This window comes from Platalea leucorodia, assembly GCF_965183815.1.
Source record: "Platalea leucorodia genome assembly, chromosome: 19".
NCBI classification, from domain to species: Eukaryota; Metazoa; Chordata; class Aves; order Pelecaniformes; family Threskiornithidae; genus Platalea; species Platalea leucorodia.
The window spans coordinates 3,791,183-3,808,770 of NC_138841.1; the positions used below are offsets into that span (position 1 = coordinate 3,791,183).

General features: G+C 55.7%; 1 protein-coding gene across 1 annotated transcript; it reads left to right on the top strand.

Moving 5' to 3' along the window:
- Positions 1 to 2,465: 2,465 nt before the first annotated feature.
- On the top strand, positions 2,466 to 15,966 carry LOC309598945 (uncharacterized protein C6orf132; the record flags this gene model as incomplete). The annotated part of the gene is made up of 5 exons (XM_082329972.1): positions 2,466 to 2,610; positions 7,375 to 7,490; positions 12,123 to 12,198; positions 12,546 to 15,483; positions 15,861 to 15,966. The coding sequence occupies 5 exons, from the start codon at positions 2,466 to 2,468 to the stop codon at positions 15,964 to 15,966; spliced, it is 3,381 nt and encodes a 1,126-aa protein (XP_082186098.1).
- Between the last annotated feature and the right edge of the window lie 1,622 nt (positions 15,967 to 17,588).

Here is a 17,588-nt window from a genome sequence, read left to right on the forward strand (position 1 = left end):
GTGTTCACTGGGATAAAAAATTCACCTCAAACACACATCCCTTCATGTTGTGAGGATTATGTTTTCCTACGCTCACCACCCAGGGTGAGGCCAACCCATCGCTGGTGGGGTGGCGGGGGTACGGCTCACCGCCCCCGGATCTCACGGCGCTGCTCCGGAGCCCCCGCGCCCCTGCCCCGGGGCAGAGGAACACCGCGGGAGCAGCTCAGGGAGCTGAATCACACTTTCCCGTCCCGCAGAGCGTTGCAGCAGCCGTGTGGCCCCTTTGAAGTCTCTTTGGTGTAATGACATTTTGTGGGACGCCTTCGTGCAGGAGCCCAGGCTTTCTCATTCCACGGGATTTTATTGGCTTCTCTTCTTAAAATAGTTCCTCTTCTCCTTCCCCTTTGCCTTGACTTTGTTTCCCTGTATGTTCCGTTCAGTTTGTTCAGTCAAAGACTGTGAATAGCAGCGAGCACGTGTGCCTTGCCTGTCTTGCAAAGATATTCATAGAATCATAGAATACCAGGTTGGAAGGATCATCTGGTCCAACCTTTCTATTGTGTCCTTTGTCTTCCCAGTGGTGAATGGGGCCCTCATTTCATCTGGTTTCTGCTTTCGAGAGGTGCCAGCGCATTTTCTTTACATGTCCGGGGCTCAGCTAGATGGGCTCCTGCACAGGGCTGCCTCCAGCTCCACTCTCCCCGGAGGAATGTTGTTTCACAGTTTCCATCCGATTACCGCTCTGATCTGCAGGCAAGACCATCCCTTTGACCGCGATCTCGGCTGATGTCCCTGCGGTGCGTTCCCCGTGCACAGAGCTCAGGCCGTGCAGGAGTCACGCTCGTGCAAACGTTTGCAGGGTTTGCAGGGTTGTTTCCTTTCCCCGTCTCACACAAACAGCAGTTAAGATAACTGTCAGAAAGGGTGCGAGCCCCGCTAATTGCAGGCCTTGTGCACGGCACGGAGCCGTCCCTTCGGCATCACCCGCTGCTCCAGAGCGGATCTCAGGAGCTCCCAGCTGGGAAGAGGCGTCCGACCAGCTGGATGGAGCTGCACGGCTGCAGACCAGGCTGCATTCTCTGAAAACTGTCTTAAATAATTATAACCCCCACATTACAGCCACGGTATTGAATCCAGGTGGTACGACATTTTAACTCTCCTTTTCTTTCCCCCTTTTTGCCATTCATGTTAATTCACTTTATTTAAGTGCTGCCTGACAATTTATACCGTGATTAGATTTTCCTTTTGAAATATCATAACAGTACTCATTTTTCATTGTTCCCAGGTGATTTAATGTGTTTCCCTAATTTGCACTTTGTGGCAAGAAAAGGAGGTGAAAAGCGTAATTTCAAAGTGATTAAATAAGTGATGTTTTTCACTGAAAAAAAGAAATCTGTATCATTTTGACTCTCAAAACGTGGTGGAAATAGAGATAGGTATAAGACAGGATGAACATACCCTCAAGCTGTGTTTCAGAGTTAATGTTTTGACAGCTATTTTGGGTTTAAAGTTCTCCAGAAAGCCTAGTATTTATTAATAACCAATGTTACTCATTAACTCTCAGTTTTTACTTGTATGACACAGAAAATTGTTGGCAGTGCCAGACACTTGCTGTTGTACCCGAGAGAAGAAATGATTTGGGGTCAAGTCCCACTGTCTTTAAGCCTTTGTATCCAAAAAATCCCCAAGCCTGATAACACACAGGCCGCACTGGACAGGCAGATGTTTCTGGCGGTGCACGGTCCCCCCGAAGCCAGCAGGGATCCACAGAGGGGCTCGGATGGAGGAGGAGGGGGGTTTTACCGCTTAGTGAGGCGCCTCCTAAACCCTCAGTGCTAATTTGCTTTCTGGTGTACACTCAGCAGAGGGAAAGGGTTACAGCTCAGCTTCCCCGGCCTCGGGCTGACATTTCCTTGTATTGCAAGGACACCTGCAGATCTCAGACAGGGACTTCAGGTCCCAACGCACTGAGCAAGGGGGTACGCAGGTGGTCTTGGGGCAGGGGAGCCCAGCCCTCGGTCAGGACTGCAGCAGCAGGCGAAGGAACAGGTAAACGCAGGAGACAGCGAGAGAAAGATCCAAACTCTCAAACCGCAACGTTCAGTATGCGACCAACTTGAAAAGCCTGATAGTTTGCGTTGGGTTGGGGTTTTTTAAGCGGAATCGGGTGTTCGGCGACATTTACCCCGCTGACCCTGGAGGCTGCCTCGTCCCCCGCGCTCCCCCAGCAGCGGCAAGGGGCTGACACCCAGCCCCAGCCCCGCTCCCGCAGCCGCACGGGGACCCCCGCCCCCGCCGGGCGGGAGGAGCTGGGCGGCCCGGGGCTCCCGGGGCGGCGGGAGGCACCTGGGCGGAGGGAGCGGCGGAAGGTGGGGCCCGGCCCGCCCCCGCCCCCGCCCCGCCGGCGGCCCCGGCCCTCGCCCGCCTGCCGCGGCGGGGATGCCCGGTGGGGAGCGCGGCGGGCAGCGCCAGGCTCCGCCAGGATGAAGAAGCATCACTCGGTGCAGGGCACCTTCAGCCGCCTCTTCGGGAAGCGCCAGCCCAGCCCCGCCGCCGCTTCCCTCTTCGCTACCAACCCGCCCTGGATCTTCACGCAGGAGGTGACCTCGGACAGCGCGGGTGGCACCGGTCAGTGCCTCCCCTCCGCCGCCGCTCTGCCGCCGGCGCTCGCTGGGGAGCTCCGCAGCGGGCGGTGGGAGCTCTGTGCGCGGCCACGGGTGACCGGGGCGGCCGGGACGGGGCCGGGCCCGGCGGGCGAGGGGCTCGGCCGGGGCCGGGGAGCGGCCGGGGCTCGTCCACCGCCCGCTCGGGCAGCTCCGGTTCGGTCGGGCCGGGTTCCGAAAGCGCGGGTTTCAGCCGGGGCGGCGGCGGGCTCGCAGCCGGGGCGAGGCCCCGGGCCGCTGGGGAAGGCGCGAAGGCTCCGCACCGGCGGGGCCAGAGTCCGCTGCGGGGAGCTAAACTGGAGTAAAGCAGGCTGCTAAATGGTTGAGAACCTGTTTTATTGCTCCCAGTAGCTCTTTCCCACGCCATGTTTGATCTGCTCCTTCCCAGGTTTTCGTTATTTACTTGTAAACCTGTTTCTTGAAGGGCTGTGTGCGAGGGGGGAGTCCAGGGTTGCATATTCCTCAGGATTTATTTGTATTTCTTTGTGGTTTTAATTGCAATACTGTGCCCTGGAGGCTCATGTAGGAGGGAGCCAAATTAACAGTAATGGAGCCAGGTAGATAAAAGATAGCAGTTTGTGGATGAAGTTTGGTGGCTGTAAGATTCCAATAAACACTTCCAAGCTTAGAAATGGAAGCGCCGCTTGCTGAGCTGTGCGATGTGAAGCGGTGTCCATTAAAGCTATTGCGAGGTGGCTACACCCTGAAGGCCAAGCTGCTGAAACTAAGAGAAAATGAAAATGTGACAGTTTTGTGCAACTCTTAAACGCAAAAGGAAAATTGCTGATTTCTAACTGTCGTAAATCCGAGGAGGATTCAAGCCTCCCTCTGATGTGGTTTGGATTTAAAAAAAAAAAAAAAAAGTCGCCGTGTCTGCTCATTACAAGCCTGATTTCCGTGGCTGCAATTGCAGCACAAAGGCATTCCTTTCAGGTGGGGAACTGCTGTGTGGATCAGCTTGCAAAGTAAAAGCCAGGAGTCCTTGAAATCTGAGCGTAAATAGAGGCTGTTGAATCACTCCTTAGCATCCTCTTGGCATTTATCTCATTAATTTGTGTAGATTAGCGTGACACACAGAAGCTGAGCGACCGTGTTCGGACTAACGTGTGCTGCGGTGTGGGCTTGTTGCGAGGAACGGCGTGCTCACGCAGCCAAGCAATCCAAGGGGCGGATTTTGTTGTATCCTGACTTCCACAGTGCCACACTCTTACCCAGTGAAGCCCCGTCCCTGGCCCTGTTTCTTGAATATTTGCTGCGTAGCTTCATGCCATCGCTGCTGCCAAAAGGAGTCCACTGCTTCTGCTAATCCCCACCTTAGTTTTTCATACAAAGTAAACACAAGTTAAGCAATGTGGAATGGGTGTAGGTTTGCGTGGCGCTGACTCAGAGATTCCTGAACGCAGTGACTGATGCCGCCTCCTCGCTGTGAGCTGTGGATACCCCGGCGTCAAACCTGCTACACCTACTCCAGGTGATGCAACCCTGAAGTAGGAAGAAGTTCCTTTACCTGTGTTGCAGATTGCTTATTTTATTCCCCATGACTGAGAGGACACAAACGTCTCCAGAATGGGTTGAATGTCAAAAAGTGGCCAAAGCGTAGTCGGGGCCAGCCGCTTCTGACAGCCTCCGAAGGCGTTTCCTGGTCCCTCCTTCCAGGAAACGAAGCTGGCGGAGCACAGGTCTTACTGGTGACAGGCTCTTAGCAGGCAAGTCCTGTTTATCTAGCAAAGAAAACACAACTACAAGCACTTCATTTTACTTTAATTAAATGCATTCAGGTTAGCGATGCTTAGTAATCTAGGATCAAAGACCTTGTGATCTTTAATCCAGTTTCTCACTGAGTTTACCTAGTGTCTTGTTTAATATAAAACTGTCATCGCTTCAAGTCTCTGAACTACTCTATCGCTGTTCCACAAAGCTGCCTGAATCCAAACTCTCATGTTGCACTGGCCTTAATTCTTGCTGCTTACTCGCTGAATGTGGGGTCACCCAAGGGGTTATGCGAAAATGATAATAATTTGCTGGCATCTCCGCCGTCCTCGGGACTCCAGCAGCTCCTCCTTTGCGCCTGGGCCCCTGACAGGCAGGGAAGTGTTAAACTGGTGGTAAGACCACGCTAACTGGAGTGCAGGCTGATTAGTATTTTGAAAGCTGAAGAAAATGTCCTTTTTGTAAAAAAAATCCCTTGTAGTGGCAGAAGGTTGGGATAAGGGAAAGGAAGTCATGACTGACCGTAAGGACGGTGATAGGATGATGGATGCTCCTGGGTGTATCCCAGGGTAACTTGTGGTGTAGTGGGTGGGAGAAGGGAAAAGCTTGCATGCTTGCTGGACTCAGTGGCGTGTCTCAAGGTTATGCGGAATTCATCTGCCTCCAAACCCATAACTTCAGCAGAGGCTGTGGTAGCTCCTGCCCAGCCCCTGGCGTGGTCAGGTTCTTCATTCCAGGTGTTCATGCAAGTGCTTTTCTTCTGTGGGAATACACGCACAAGCATTTGCCCTCCTCTTTTTTTTTTTTTTTTTTCCCCTTCACTAAACCCGTGTAAATCTCTGTTTCCTTGGGATCTTCTTGCCTGATCTCTGCCCATCCAAGTACGGCCGAGACTTAGTGACAACCACAGCGAGATGCCGTGGCAGTCTGTGATGGGCTGGGGACCGCGGTCATCGGTTCCACCCGCACGGGCTGGGTCCGGCAGCGTACGGAGGGCACGGGCTGTGCCTCGGGCCAGCAAGGGGCCGTGCGGGAGCGGGGACACTCGGGAGGCAGCGGGGATGCTGGCTGGGCCGTGGCAGCGGCCGGTTGCTTGCACGGTCTCGGTCAGGGACTCCGGGGTGCAGCAGGCTCCTCGGGCGGGCAGTCCCGCTTCAGCAACCGCTGCCCGTGGGTTTCGGAGGCTTAGAAATGCAGCCCAGCCCCTTTGCCTGTGTGTGGAGCTTACACAACCTTCACCTTTCTGCTCCTCGGCTTTTAATGGCTGTGCGATACTTGACAGAAACTGTTTCTGTGCTTCACGCTTTAGCGTGGGGTCAGGTTTGAGGACTGCTTCCAAACTTTTTTTTGGGGGGGGGGAAGCTATTTACTTCTTGGTGTTTGTGTTTTGGTGCGGAGGGGGAGGTTGTTTGCTTCTTCCTTCTCACTGAAACCACTATCAAAATCTCTGTGGTGGGAACACTCCTGCAGTTTTCTCTCTGATCACAGCCGTTTTGCTCACTTTCCCCCTCCTTCATCAAACCCTCATATTTTCTTTAATGTTGATCTCCTTGGCTACAAGTTATTTGTGTATCTCCTTCCAGCCAAGGTGGGGCTTACATGCTTCAGTGCTTCTGCTTGTTAATTCATGCTGTTAATCAGACACAAAGAACGTAATTAAACTAATTTTATGGGCTTTATTCACTGTCAGAAATAAACCGGCCCAAAAGGTGTGGTTCAAGGTAAAAGCACAGGGCTGGGAACCAGGAGTACCCGACGGCTTCTCCTGCTTGTACCACCAGGGCTCTGGGACTGCCTTCTGCCGTAGCGTCTCCATTCATGGTGGTATTTCGTGGGAAGACATTCAGAGCGTTTCTCCGTAAGGCAGGCTGAAGCGTGAAAGTGTTGTGAGAAGCACGACTTGTCCTCCAGTGCCAATTGCATCAGGGGTCAGAAACCAATTGCTCCAGCAGCGTGCAGAAGGATGCTGCGGGCGCTGGTGGTGGCCGTCGACAGCAGGGAGAGCGGCTGTGGCACCTCCCTGCCGCTGCCCTCAGCTGCTGGCAGCAAAACACGGAAGGGGAAAACCCTCCTTGGGAAGCCCCTGCATGTCCCGTTTCCATCGCTGTGGCCGAGCGGCGCAGCGAGGCGTTCCCCTCCGCTCGCCCCGGTCCTGCTTGGCACAGGCCAGCGCGAATCCCAAGGGACGGTGCGAATCCCAAGGGACGGTGCCGCTGCCAGCGGGCAGCCAGGGTCAGGGACGCCTCCGCTGTCCCTCTCCGCTGCATAAATGACAGGGACCTGTAGTCGTGATAGGGCTGAGTGAAGAACCTGTAATTAACTCTGCGCTTTGATGCAACTGCTCTGCCCACGGAGCGGTCGGCAGGCGAGGAAGGGCAGGAGCTCGCTCTCTGCAGTCGGCGTGGTTGGTGGTTAGGCTCTGCTGCTGCCTCCCCCCGCCGCTCCGGCCGCTGACGGATGGGCCAAGATCGGATCCTGCCCGTGCTTACGAGCTGGCTTGTGTCACCTCTGTGGGCCCTGGGCCCACCTCCTGCTCTCCTGGGGGTCGGAGCCTCACGGTGCTGTAAAGAGCTGATCCCGTTGCTCCTGAAGCATTTTCCTTCCCTAAACATAATGTGGGTGGGGAGTGCATTGAGCGCTTATGCTAACTTTTGACCCTCCTGAGGTAAATTTAAGTTAGCTACTATTAGAAATAAGCCTTTCGGAACAGACTTGATGTCTGTGCTCTTTAAACTCCAGCGTCTGGAGCTCTGGGAAGGGTCTCTGCACCTTGCGGCTGTGTGCCAGGGCTGCCAGCGCCTGCCCGGGGGTCCCGCTCACCTGGGACCTTTCTCCTCCCATCTTCAACTTAGCTCCAAAATACTCATATACTCCTCAGAATCCGATGGGTTTTGCCCATTCTTGGGAGCTGATACAGCCAATTCTTCACAGCGCCTGTTAAAATTAGGTGGTGTCCAGTGTTGTTTTTCCTGTTACCTCGAATGCGGTGCTGCTGCTAACAGTCTTCTCTTCCCCTCAGGTGATGTGATTGAAGTGTACTATGGTGACAATCGCTTTGGGACAGTGACCGACTCGGGCACAGCAACGCTTAAACCTCGTCCGAGAGTCCGGCCGCTGCTGACTTTCCTACCCCTTGTGAGTATCCAGCTCGCCGCTGGGATTCCTTACAGCAGCGCGTGTAACCGGTGCCCAGAACCAGCTGGGCTGGCTGCTGCTCTCATCCTCTACCCGAGGGAAGAAAAGAAATGAAAAGCAAAACCACCCTGTAATGAAGCTGGATACAAGGGATTAGGAGGTGATCTGAGTTCAAGGCTTGTGTTGGACATAGGCAAGATACTCAGGCGAGAGACGTAAGCCTCATCAGACTTGTATTTTCAATTAAAAAAAAAAAGTTGCTGAGCATGTAGATGATAGATCTGGCTTGCACTGCATTTTATCTAACCGCTACTGGCAGTATCTCTCTCTGGATCGGGCATGTTGCTGGAGAGAGCAATAGCAAAACTGCCTCCTGTTTACAGCGGAGGAGCGGGGAGGCGATGCAGCAGGTGTCTGGGCAGAGGCTGATTTTCCAATCTCTGTATGAGGAAGACCATTCCCTGCAGAGCTACCGCTGCTGGAGCGGCAAGTGCCAACGCAGCTGGACCCAGAGGTGGCTTTAACCCAGCTGGGACCCCCCTGCTGCCCCCAGAAGCCGCACATGGTCACTGCTGGCTTCGATGCTCCAATGCTGCGTGTGCTGAGCAAGCTTTCCTCCCCCATGTAATGCACCTTTCCAAAGGTCTTATCCCCAAAAGAGTACAGCAAAGCGCATGATTGCTCAGAGGTATTTTGGAGATGGCAATAGCCAAATCTGAAGTGCTACACGCAGGTCACTGAAGGTCACTTAAGACAGTGAAGCACTTAAAAGCCCTTGGTCTCGACAAGGGCATCCTCTCTGAGAGCCAAGGGATGTTTTTCCTCATACATCCTCATCCTTTGGAGCAGCAGGCACCTTCAGCAGAAAATGGGCTGGTCTGCTCTCACCTGCGTGCCATTAGGAGTTAATAGGGTTGTCGGGTGTCACTTGGAGGACAACTGGGGGCGGGAGGGAGTTTATTTATCTATTTGAGAGCATAATTAGGAAGTTATGGGGTTACATGGGTTCTAAAAAGGGGTTGTGCCCTCTGTGATGCCTTCCAAAAGATCACAACTGGTGAAAAATCTCGCCTGGGCTGAGTTGAGTAACAGTAGGACTGGTGCCTGAGCAACTCCTCTCTGTAGTACAGGCTTGGGTGTGCGACCATAGCTGGCACCCCGTATCGCCAGGTTTTTAGAGTGCAACTGGCCTTTTGCATCTTTTTAGAGCTTTCAAATGCTTTACTAGTGGAAGTGTATGTGGTGGAGGAATAAACAGCACAAATGTCCTTGGGATAAATACTAAGGGCTGTCACCCCAGCCATGGTGCTTTCGTGCTGCCTGCAGAGGCACAGCAGGCTCTGGGGCTTTTTTCCCCTCAATTGCCCTTGTGAGGGTCCCTCTCGCTGTGCCTCTCTTCCAAGAGTAACAGGTTTAACTGAAGGATTTAGTAGGAATAAGCAACATTTTTTAAGGACCAGTCTGTTTTGGATATTTGCATTATTTTGATTAGGTTTGATTATGATTTCATTTGGCACAGACGCTCCTGCTGCCGCATACATACTTGCACTGGGCTGTTCTGCAGCTCCAGCCTTAACCCTTTCTTTCCACCCAGCCGCTCTCCTGCTCGGGGCAGGGGGAGGCTGCGAAGCAGCTGCCTGCCTGGCTGTGAGTCAGGAGGATGCACACACCCTGCCCGGCAGCCGGGCCCGCCGGGCTTCGTGTGCCTGTGCGCCTGGCAGCTCTCCCGGCACCGAGCAGCCTCCTCCGCCCCGAGCCCCCGGCCCTGGGCCGTGCCGCCAAGCGAGCTGAGTTGCAGCAGGGATTGCAGGAGAGGGGGCTTCACTGCCTGCCTCCTGGGCACCACCACATCCCCCTGCCCACCCGGCTTCCCAGGTGCTGCAGGTGCAGGCAGAGCTTTGGCATCCTGGGGGAATAAATTCCTTTAGTTAACCACCAAACTTCTCTAGCTCTGCTTCAAAACAAGGAGTTTGGGGGTAGCTCTTCATATTTGGGGAAATCCTTGGCCTCTCTGAGACCCCAGGATGCTAAGCAGTTTTATTTTGGTGCATTTTTTGTAACAAGCAGCCTTAAACCTACTTCATTTCATGGGTGGGAAACGTGGGCTCCTGAGGGACCGGGGGAGCTGGGGACCATGAGGACAGGCAGGCTCCCCTTCGCTGGGGACAGGGGGGTATCTCACTCTGTTCCAGCGCTGAAGAGCGATTCCTGGTGGTTACAGTGAAAGCTCGCCTCAGCGGGATCCTTGGCACACATAAATCCGATTCAGGTACCACAAACTGGAAATGCCGGTTCCTGGCGCGCCGCCCCGAGCTCAGCAGCCTGCTCTGAATCAGCTGGAGGTTTGCTGTGCTGGGCACACCCCTGGCCAACACCAGAGAGGGAAACAATCTTTCTACTCATCTCTGGAGACTGGCAGCGTACTGGAGATGCTTTCCATTTTAGAGGCCAGCTCATGACGTGAGGATGGGTGGTTTTTGAGAGAGATGCTGAGCGTTAGCAACTGCAACAAACATTTTTGGTGTGAAACAGGCTTGCCCAGTTTTTAGGACCAGTTGAAATGACACGTCCAAAATTACTACTCGTTTATGAAATGTGGACTCTGTTTCCTCCAGCTTTGCATAGATCTCTTCCGACTGCCATTCCCTTTCTATTCCTGCCCAAACATGTGATGGCGTATGTTGCTTTTAATTCAGTGCCCAGACATCTTTGTTTCCCCGTAAATGAGCAGGTATCCTCAGTGTGCTCTGGAGACTGGCAGCAGTGAATTTCCATCGCAAATGGGAACTGCTGGGTTTTTTTTCTTTGTGTTTTTTGGTATCTCATTGCTCTGGACAGTTTCATTATCGGCTGGTGAAGTGCCTCTGTTAGCCTTTATCTTCCCTCTGGCTTTCAGCTGAAGTTAAGGATCTTTCCTCTGCATTGTACTGTATCTTTGGGACCAGTAGAGAAGTCTTAGATGAGGCTATAAGGCTCACCTAATCTGATGTTCTGCCACTAACAGATCTGTCCTAATGCCTTAGCAGACCTTGGCTTCTCCGTCAGCACCAAGTTGTCCGATCAGGTGTGCGGTCCCAGGAATGTGAATTCCCACTCACTCTCTCCTGGCTCACCAGTAACTGGCTCATTCCCTTGTGGTTATAGATCATCTTTGGTCATCTGCAGGGTGATGGACTTTGCAAGCGAAGCGTGGGTATTTTCGTATTATTTTGTCAAAAGCTGGGGGATTCCAGGGCTCTTCTGAAGGAGCCCAGGCTGTTGCTGTTAAAGTCGGCTCTGCCCCAGCAGCTCCCAAGTTCCTGAACCCCTCCGCCCAGGGCAGCGTGCAGTGTTAATGTGCTGTCTGAGCCCGGGATGGGGCTGGCTGTATAAACCAGCTTGACCTTTGATCAAGAAGACTTTGGAATCCTATAGCCATCTCTTGTAAAAATAGTGATAATGCCAGTGAAAGGCAAAGGGCATGGGCTCAATCATTATCTAGGCTTTTGTATGCAGAGAACCACTTCGCTGAGCGGTGCAGGCTGATGGTAGGATAACCCTTCCTTTGCACAAGGGGCTGTTAACAGGTAATGCAAAGAGCTGCCTGGGGTGAGTAGGAGTGCAACAGGGTGGACCCTGGAGCCTGGGAGCAGGGATGTATGTCCCTGACCACTGCCCGTGGGTCTGTGAGCTCCTGCGGCTCAAGGAGTGTTATTTCCTTGCTATGGGTCTCTCCCAAGGCTGGTATGTGAAAGCCCAGTCTGCTGCTTCAGTCCTTACATCTGTGCTGACAGCCTGATTCAGCATCCGTTTGTGTTTCGGCCGTGGGTGCGTTAGCGTACGTTTCACGAGCAACTCCAGTCCCTCTGCAGAGCGATGGTAGCAGTGAGTCACTCGGGAAAGGAGAGGCTTTCTGCTTCTGGCAGGCGTGTGAGGCAGGAGCCCTGGTCAGCCTCCAGGTGAGTCAACGTGCCGTGAATATCTCACGGTGGGTGGCTGTAATTATCCAAAGTGCCCTAGCTGTAAGCATCCTCGCAAACGTGTAGGCTGCTAAATTGCATGGTCCTGTACCAGCTAAATGCACTGCCGAGTTTTCAGCATGAATGCGAAGGGAGTAATTGAGAGTGAAACACAAACCACACAAGTAGCAGTTTTCCCCAGACTGTTCAGATATGCTGGTGCCAGTTTCCCAAAAAGCTGGAGGTCTGTCTGTGAGTTCAGTGCGGTGTGTACGTGACTGCAGCATGGGCTGGCAGTGCTTGCTGGAGAGCAATACCCGCAAAACCAGTGGGAGCTATTAAATTTGAGTGGTACGTGAATGGTGAGAAACTAGTGCTGCTGGTCTTGGGCTGGGGAGCCCTAAGCTTGGACGTGAAAGAGCCGTGCTCCTCTCCAGCCCCTCTGCACCTGGCAAGCACAGGGGAATTGTGTCCATGGCTTGTGCCACCTCGATCTCTTCACTCGTCCCCTTAAAGCCTGTCAACAGCAGCTACCGCGGGGACCTCCATGTCTCGGAAATGGCCCTGGATCCCAGCAGGCCCCTGTTGGCATGGACGAATTACCAGCTATACAGGCTAGGGCCTGCTTGTCAGCACTTTGCTCTGATACCCTGGGCGTAAAACTAAAACAGCTCCGTTTTGTCCACTGTTGCAGAATGCCCAAGAACCCCATGGGGTGGCTGTGCCAACACCCTCGGTGCCAGAAGACTTTGAGGAAAAAGCAGCTCTTGGTAAGGGATCTTCTCGGCTGAGTCCTTGACTGGTGCTAAGTGCTCAGCAGTACCGTGCCCGCGGGGAAGGAAGCGTGTGTCTGTCAAGCTCTGGAGCGGACAGTCTGATCATGAGATTTTTTCATGTTAAAATAGAGTCTACTATTAAATATTTTTTTTAAGTCATTGAAAATTAATTAATTTCTAAGGGGTGAGGCATAGTGGCTGTTAGAGTTCAGCAAGCTTTAGACAGCTGCTGAGGAGAATAGACAGGCTTCCTAGGAGGACAGCTGGCCGGGGCGATGCTAGCCGTCACGGTGCTGACTGCAAAGGTGCTCACACCGCTGCGCTCTTGCTCTTCCTTGCAGGCTCCAGCTCCCAGGTCAATGGGAACTACCGAATGTACAGCTCGGTGGGGGACCTGCGCCCACAGGCTCTCGAGGGGGATGACCTGGATGAAGACATCCCTCCACCGCCGTCGGTACCCCCGCCACCCCCTCCAACGGCACCGGCACCCGCACCCGCGCCACCACCTCCAGCCTCGCCGGTCCCTCCACCACCTGAAATGCTGCCTCCACCACCACCACCGCCACCGCCTGAGATAGTGCCGCCACCTCCTGCCATGGCACCTCCGCCACCTCCAGCCTCTGCCCTGTCCTCCCCTGGCACACCGGCTCCTCCAGACTTCATCCCACCAGCCCCACCGGGTGTCCTGCCGAGTGCCTCGCCGCTCAGCCGGGCCCCGGCACCTTTCACCACCGGCATCTCCAAGTGGAAGTCCGAGACGGTGCTGAACACGAGGCAGGCGGATGCCGAGGGGCCGCTCTGCCCTGCTGAGGCTGGGGTGCCGGCTGCCCCTGGCCCGAAGGAGAGTCTGCAGCCCAAGCACTGCCCCGAGCCCCACCTCACCTTCCCCAGGTCCTTCAAGGTGCCCCCACCGGCTCCAGCCCGGTCCTCCTCCATCCCCATGCAGGAGAGCCAGCCTGTTCGGCAGGAGCCCTTCACCAAGCAGCCTCACGCCCGGCCTCCCCTCCCACCCTGCTTCACCATAAGACCCGCGGCCAAGGCTCACGCAGGAGGAGAACCTGAGCAAAGAAATTCCCCGCTGAGACAGGCTGTCCTGAAGCCGGTTGTGCCGACTCCCCCACCACTGAGCCCCAAGCCGGGTCCAGGGCTCAGCCAAGGGACGAATCCTGCTGGTCGCCGGTCCCCGCTGCCAGGCTCCGAGATGGAGAAGGTTCCCCAGCTGAAAACAGCTGAGAGAGACTCTCCTCCAAAATCTGAACCTCTCTCTGCAAACGACCTAGACCTCCCCCCTCCGGACTACCCGACCTGCGAGGATGACTGGAGGGATGCCAGCAACCTGAGCAGGCTGCGGCACGAGCTCTCGGCCCTCCTGCGCTCCCCACGGAGGGAGGAGAGGACGCCGGAGAAGCCAGCTGCTCCCCGGCCCGCAGACGGTGATACTGACCATGCCGGCAGCCGTGGGCCCAGTCTCAATGGGCCCCAACTCGCCGGACCTGCCGGGAAGGATGCGCGGTTACCCGGGAAGGATGCGCGGTTACCCATGGGAGGGGAGAGCGAGAAGAAAGAGGTGCCCAGCGGCCCCCCCAGTGCCAAGGGGGGCTCTCCCAGCACAGCGCTCCCTGCTCCAGAGAGCAACCCTGCTGCGCAGACCCGCAGCGTGATGACAATCAGGAACGAGCTGGAGGCTGTGCTGTCCCTGAAGAAAGAAGGGAAACCTGCCCTGGGGCTTGGCAGCCAGAAGCAGGGCACTGAGGATGGCGGCAGCACCCCACGTGTGAGGAAGAGACCCCCCGACCTGAGGAAGAGCCCCCCTGACCCGGGTGACTCAGTGCTGCCAAAACTGGCCCCAAGCCCGCTCCCAGCACCAGCAGCTGCCGTGGAGAAGGATGAGATGGGGCACAAGGACCATCCCGCTCCTGCCGCTAGCAAGGCCACAGAGAACGTGACCCCTGCTCCCGGGTCCCTTGACAGCAGCGTGAGCCCCCCAGACCCACCTCAGGGACCGGCGGAGGAGCCCCCTGCTCCCACTTCCCCCTCACCCCCCATTTCTCCCGCACAGAGCCCAGCACCGCAGCCCAACGCAGCCATCTTCCAGTACAAAGTGCACCGGGCTGGGGCCAGCTCAGCCGAGCCACCCTGCGCCTCGAGCTCGGCCGAACCACCCTGCCCCACAAGCTTGGTCAAGAGCCCGCCAGGCGCCTCAGGAGCGGGGCAAGAGGAGGTGCTGATCCACCCAGTGACGGGCGAGCGGGTGGAGCGGGGCTCCCCTATGGCGCTGCTCCTGGCAGCCCGGCAGCGTGCCCAGCGGGGCCGGCAGGGTGGTGAGGTGGGAGCCGCGCCGCGGGCGAAGCCGCCCCTGAAACTCGGCAGTGCTTCGTCAGACACCATCTCCACCACCTTCTACCGCCATGAGTCCAAGCCCTACTCCTTCACCGTGGTGCCCCGGCCGCCCGTGGCGAGTACAGCGGGGTCAGGACGGAGCAAACCGTCCTTCTCCAGCTCGTCAGAGCAGGGCCGGGACGTGCGGGCAGCGGGTGAGGCTCAGCCCCAGAGCCTCCCCGGGCACCGGCGGGCCACTGCCTCCAGCCTGCTGCGGGGCCTCCTCGAGTCCGGGCAGCCGAACCAGCCTGGCCCGCCTGGCCATGGCGTACCCAGGGAGGAGGAGAATGGGGAGACGGCGCTGGACTACGGGATTATCCCCCCGCCCCCCGAGTTCAGCAACGAGGTGGACGAGGCCGAGGGGCCCCTCCCAAGTCAGGAGGAGAACCGCAAGTGCCCCAGCTTCCCTGACAGCAGCCGGGGCTCGGAGGCACCGCGGTATTTCAGGTGGCCTGGCTATAGCCGTGTCTGCGGGGTCAGCCATGAGATGCCAGCCCCGCTGCCCTCAGAGAAGACCAGGAGGAATGGCGATTTCATGCCCCAGTACCCAGACTACAGCAGCTCCGTCGGTTACTTCAGCCGCTGCCCGAACCCCCGCCCGCTGATCAAGAAGCGCCTGTACGTCTCTGAGCCCGACAGCTCCTACCCCCGGGCAGCCGCAGCGCCCCGGGGCACGGGCGCCCTCTCCTCCTACGGCCCCGGGGGGTACAGCTCCCCGGCCGGGGAGGGGGTCCGCCGCCTCGGCTCTGCCCACAGGAACGGCCCCGCGAGCACGCAGGGCAGGCGGACGTCCATCGATGCTGCTGGGAAAGCCGCGCCGTACGGCAGTGCCGGGGCTGACGCCAAGTATAAGGGGCAGAACGGGGATTTCTTGCCCACCAGTGTGGTGGCAGCCAGCAGGTACATGTCTCCCCTGAGCTGACCCCTTCTCTGTCCTCTGTGTCCCTTTGATTTGAAGGAGAGGAGGGCTGGGCCCTGGGCTGGCCCCAGAGCGGCGCAGAGGCCCTAGAGGAGTCATTGCCCCTTGGCTTGTGCGGTGCCTTGGCTGTGCTTGCTCCTGGCCACGGCAGTGGCGTGGCTCCTCCCCGGTCCCAGCCATAACCCTGGCAGCCATCGCCCGCTCCTCCCTGTGCCTTCATCTCCCTGAACGCAGATGCGAGGCAACAAAATTCACCTTGCTCCACTAGAAAAAAAAATCAAATAGATAATTGCAATATTGAATAAAAACAAAGGGTTTCCTTGGCTTTCTGTGACTCTCCGCTCCGTTTTCCCTCCAGACCTGCCCACGGCAGCTCGCAGTTTGGCGGACCCAGCAACACCTTCACAGTCAGGCCCGGGGCACGGCAGCCCATCTCCTACGCCTACCAGAGTGGCCACCGATAGCCTTGTCCGCAGGGCTGCTCCGCCGCCTTCGTCCGGCTGGGAAGGGGTGAGAAGGCGCCTGGGCTGCTCATCTCCTTCTCGGCGGGCACCAGGGACGGTCCCAACCTGGCCAGCAAACACAGTGCTTGAAACTACTGATGGAGGAGGCGGGGAGTGAACCTGGGACTTGGACTCTTCTCAAAAGACTGTCATGGAGAATAGTTACTACAGAGGACAGGCTGATGGCTTGTTACGTGAGCAAACATGGTTTTCCTTCTTCTATTCCCCCCCCGTATTATTTTCAAAATTGCAGCCTGATAGGTCTTCTAGGAAAGCCAAAAGCATCCTTAGTTCTCTTTGAGGAGCATCACCACTGCAGAGATTGTTTTCAGTTTGTTTTTTTAATTGATTTAAATCCAACATGCTTGGGAGTAGGGAGAGACCAAGTGGGAGATGTGCATAATGGAAGCAAGCCAGTGTATAGCTAAACGTAGGGGAATTAAAATAAAAATGTGAGGCCAATGGGATAGAAATAGAGTTTAGGATAGATCCTAACCTCTTCTGTCCCCACCTCCTTCAACAGCCTTGAGCAAATCAATTATGCCGATGCCTTAAAAACAGCTCCTGGCTTTCAGCGCCTGTCCTGCCGAGGCGGGGGCAGCTCTGCCGCGAAGGTCCGAGCCCCTTCTCCAGGGAGCCGCTGCGGCGGGCTGCAGCTTCGGGAGCACGGGCCCTTGCTTTCCTGTGCCTTTTGGTCACCGTAAATGTTTCCGTTGGTCTTTATTCCTCATGGAAGAGGCTGTGAGGCCTGGATGGATGGCTGTAAAGCACTTTGGAGACGTAAGACTTTGAGGGAGACTTAATACTTTGAGCAATCCTTTTCCTTTATCAGCTGGTGGGTGTCAGCAACTCACCAAGGTGCTGTGCTGGTGGTGCTTTCCTCGAGGGGTCTCTTGCCCCTTCATACCCACATAAACCCCACCTCTAAAAGCTAAGCCACGGTGTCCTTATAAACTGTTATACTGAGATTTGGCTTCAGTTTGTCTGATCTGGGGGACTAAGCAGCTAAATTTCGGTGCGGTTGTAGAGTATTCGGTGCCCGTGGTGCGTGGAACGGCTGCAGCGCCATAGCGAAGGGACCTGGCTCCCGCCGTTTCCATAAGCGCTTGTCTGGGCGCTGGGCGTGCGTGCGCGCCTGTCCCTGCTTCCCGCCAGGGCCGCTGCGAAGGAGCCAGTGATGGCTTGGGTGGGAGAGACGAGTAGCCTTAAAGAGAGTATTTTATACTACAGAGCGAGCAATACAGTCTCACGATAGGTGACCAAAGTTTTGAATGGCCAGCTTCCTGAAATGAGAAATACATCATCTTCCTCATAGGTAAACTTGCTGAAAATCACTGTAAGATAAGTGTAAAAACTTGTAGAGAATGTTTTCTAATCACTGACAAACTAAAAGCACTTTGAGACATTAGTCTACTTTTATGGAAAGCACTTTCTATTTTCAGTACTATACAATATCATTAGTTCCACTCCAGCTTATCCTGTGTTGCACACACGTATGTGTGTGTGCATGTCAGCAGTTTTTGCCCTACAGTTCAACTGAAAACTCAGTGATAAATTTTCCTTCACGGTGGAATTTTCAAAAG